Raw genomic sequence first — 3,608 nt, forward strand, 5'->3', positions numbered from 1 at the left:
CACACATGGGTAGTGATGATGGATGGGCCCTAAGGCCACAGTTCTTATGGCATAAGTAGAGCTGCCTTCGCTGAAGGAAGAATGCTGTCATGTCGGGGTTTCTGGCATCGAGACAGAGAGGGGATACATCCCAGCACTTCTGTGAAAGCGAACTTCCATTCAGCCTCTGCTGGGTCAGGCGTCAGTGCTGGGATGAGGAGGTGTGGCAGGGGGTGGTCCAGGGCTATCTGTAGGACAAGCCCCCGCTGGGGCACAGTGTATCTGAGGGGCACCGGCTCTGCCTCTAGGAGGCTGAGAGTGGGTGGTGGGTGGGGGGGTCCTGCCTGTCAGGAAGAGGAGGAGAGAAGGAAGAGGGGAGGTGGCGGATAGACAGACGGATCCTCAGGGGAGCAAGGAGAGGGGAGAAGGGGCAGAGCTGGGGGGTGGCTGGAGGGGTGTGTGTGGGGGCTCCTCCCAGGGGAGGGCAGGGTAGCTCCTTCCTCATTTCCCGCCTTGTTCTCCCCATTCCTGGCCCGGGGCATCTGAGGCTGGAGGACCCACTTCTCACTGTCACCGGGTCCCTTTGGACCCCAACATAGTCACCCCAAACTTGCCTGGCAAACAAAGCCCGGCCAGCATTGGGGTGCCTCCACTGGTGTCTCCGACAATCCAAACGGGCAAAGCCACGCCCTAGGCAATCTATGCCTGGGGCGCCTGCCCCCGCCCCTAATTGGGCAGCCTTGGCTAGCTAGAAACCCCATAACCTGAGATAGCGGGGTCCCGTGTCCACCCCAGGATTGAACCCCTTGCGACCCCAGCCAGTGGTGGGAGAAGCGCAGCCTGCTTGACTCCCCATCTACGGGCCACTTCTGGCTCCTCCTGTCCCTTTTCCCTCCCGGAGGAACCCCTCTAGTTCTGCCAGGTTGGGTCGGGGTCTCAGGACCCTCACTCACCGGTGGATGCAAGTCTGGCCAACATAGCCAGGGTCAAAGCCAAGGCCAGGGCGGGGGCTGGAGGTGGGGGCCGCGGCCCGGACTGCATCCTGGCGGGCTGGGCGGCAGGACTTGAGAGGAGCCAGTGGAGTCCTGGGAGCTGGGAGCTGAGTTGAGCCAGCGGCTCTGCTCCTGGGCGCGGGCCGGCTCCGTGTGTCCGCGCACTTAACTCCGGGGGCGGGGCAGGCGCAGACCCGCGCGCCCGCTCGGGTTTCAGGCTTGGGCTCCCCCACCTGCCCCCACCCTCAACCTTCTTAAAGGGCCCGTGCGGGGCTGCTCCTCTCCGGGGCAGGAGTGAGGGGGCCCTTACAGCTGGGCCAGCCCTCAGCCCCACCCTAAAGACTGGGAACAAAGTCATAGAGAGGCCCAGACACCCTGAACTCTGGCCCCAAGAGCCAAGCCCGGGAGACCCCCTCAGGGAGGAGGCATGAGCTGGGCCAGCCCCCACTTTCCCTCCTTTCTGCCTTTGCTGGAGTTCAGGAGACCCGTCCACAGGCACACGCCAGCCTTAGGACGAAGGACAGACACCCGCCACAGGCGGCTTTTGGGCTGCTTTGCCTCGGAGGCCCCCTGGGAACTTCTCCGGACTCCAGAGGCACCGCCCAAGGTCCTGTGGGGCACTGCCCATGGGTGCAACAGTGACCTTCTCTGCCTGGAAGGGCCTCACCTCAGTCTCCCTGTCTGTAAAGGAGAGATGTCTGGATTTCCTCACAGGGCGAAGAATTCTCGGTCCCGCCATGACATTTGCCTCAAAATAACCTTGCAAGGTGGGTGATGAGCATCCCCTCCCCCATTTCATGGAGGATGAAAGTGCAGCTCAAGCTGAAAATGGCTCTTACAAGACTCCAGGTGGAAAGTAGATCCAATCTGGGGCCAGAAGCCCAGGTCTCCTGACCCCTGAATCTGGGTGTTTCAACTTCCCAAGGCTGCCTCCGGGAAATCTGGCCCTGGATTTAGCTCCTACCTAACAGCTTCAGGCTGGGGCCCTTCTGCTGGCTCCCTTCCAGGCAGCAACATCAGCCTAGTCCCAAACAGGAGAAAGGACAACGTTATTGTAGCTTCCGGTGCCTAGAAGCTGTGCCTGTTCTCTGTCCAGTCCCAATGTTACCAGGTCTTGGTTTACTTTCTCCATCCAGGTCCCTCCATCTGTCTGCTCCAGCCCATCTCTAGTCCAACCCCACCTTGCACCCTCTTCCCAGCTCCTCCCTTTGACTAGTAACAGTCCCACAATGTGTACAGCACTTCATACTTTGCAACGAAACTGAGGCCTATTTTGCAGATGAAGAAACTGAGGATGAAAGAGATAAAAGGACTGGAGCTAGTCTACATAGCTGCTGAGAGATGAGGCCAGGTCTTTGACCCTAAGTACAGTGCTCAGGTGTGATGGTGCCTGGTCCATGTGGGGGTTATGAGTATTGGTCTTGAAATCAGAGAGACCTGGGTTCGAATCCCAGCTCCTCTACTTGGCTGTTAAACCTTGAACAAGTCCCCTCACCTCTCTGTGGCAGTTTCCTCATTTGTAAAATTGGGTTAATGAGGATTAAATGCTTCAATGTACCTGAAGTCCCTAGCCCAGGGCCTGGCATACAGTAAGTGCTCAAGAAATGCTTATCCTTTCTCCTCTGCCTCTGTCATCCTGCACATTCCCTGTGATTCATGGTTTACATATAGCTTTACACATATCACCTCCCTTGTTGTAAAGCTTGAACTTTCTCCTCCAGAGGCTGATGCATACAGTAGGTGTGCAATAAATGCCTGCTGTAGTTGACTAAGAAACCAATTGCTGCTGTTCTGTAGGGATTTTGGCAAACCTAAGAGCTTCCATCCAGGTGCCCTAGGAGGCCTGGGATGGAGGCTGTGCTAGGCTCTGTTGCCCAGGCTGGAGTGTAATGGCGCAATCTTGGCTCACTGCAACCTCCGCCTCCCGGGTTCAAGGGATTCTCCTGCCTCAGCCTCCAGAGTAGCTGGGATTACAGGTGTGCGCCACCATGCCAGGCTAATTTTTGTATTTTTAGTAGAGACAGGGTTTCACCATGTTGACCGGGCTAGTCTTGAACTCATGACCTCGTGATCTGCCCACCTCAGTCTCCCAAAGTGCTGGGATTACAGGCGTGAGCCACCGCGCCTGGCTGTTCCTTGTTTTTCCTTCTCCTCAAGTCAGCAGGACACCTGGTCCTCATTAGGGGCTAATTACTGACCAGCTATGGAGCTGGGATTGGGGGGTCTGCTTGGAAGACTGTGTTTGGAGGAAAAGAGCTTTCTTTTCAGGAATGAAAAAAGAAGACAGAAGGATTTTTGCTCTATGAATCAAAAATTTGGGTGAAGATCCCTACTGGCCCCATCTCCCCTTCCCTTCCCCCTCCCCATCTTCCCTGCTCCCCACCTACACAGATGTCTATGGAGCCTCCAGACAGGGCACTCCCGCCCACAGCTGAGATTCAAGTCTGGATTAGCTGGGAGCCTCCCCCTGCCTTGTTGCTAGCTGTGCAGAGAAACACAGGCCTGGAAAATAACGGCAACCAGCACAGCGGCAGTAACCCGGCTGGCGCATCTCTGCTGGGGCTTCCCAGTTTACAAAACATTCACCTGCTCTCTTGACAACATTGGGAAGTGTATGTGTTGGCCGACAGTGTCCCT

General features: G+C 56.9%; 1 protein-coding gene across 1 annotated transcript in view; it reads right to left on the reverse strand.

Moving 5' to 3' along the window:
* The window catches only part of LOC105534200 (chondroitin sulfate proteoglycan 4), a 54,400-nt gene extending 53,295 nt beyond the window's left edge, over positions 1–1,105 (reverse strand). Inside the window, exon 1 of the mRNA XM_011972889.1 lies at positions 933–1,105. Coding sequence (XP_011828279.1) covers positions 933–1,020 — 88 coding nt within the window. The 5' untranslated portion in view covers positions 1,021–1,105. The remainder of the gene's footprint in view (positions 1–932) is intronic.
* Between the last annotated feature and the right edge of the window lie 2,503 nt (positions 1,106–3,608).

The sequence above is a fragment of the Mandrillus leucophaeus genome, unplaced genomic scaffold (assembly GCF_000951045.1).
Source record: "Mandrillus leucophaeus isolate KB7577 unplaced genomic scaffold, Mleu.le_1.0 Scaffold1313, whole genome shotgun sequence".
Taxonomy (NCBI): domain Eukaryota; kingdom Metazoa; phylum Chordata; class Mammalia; order Primates; family Cercopithecidae; genus Mandrillus; species Mandrillus leucophaeus.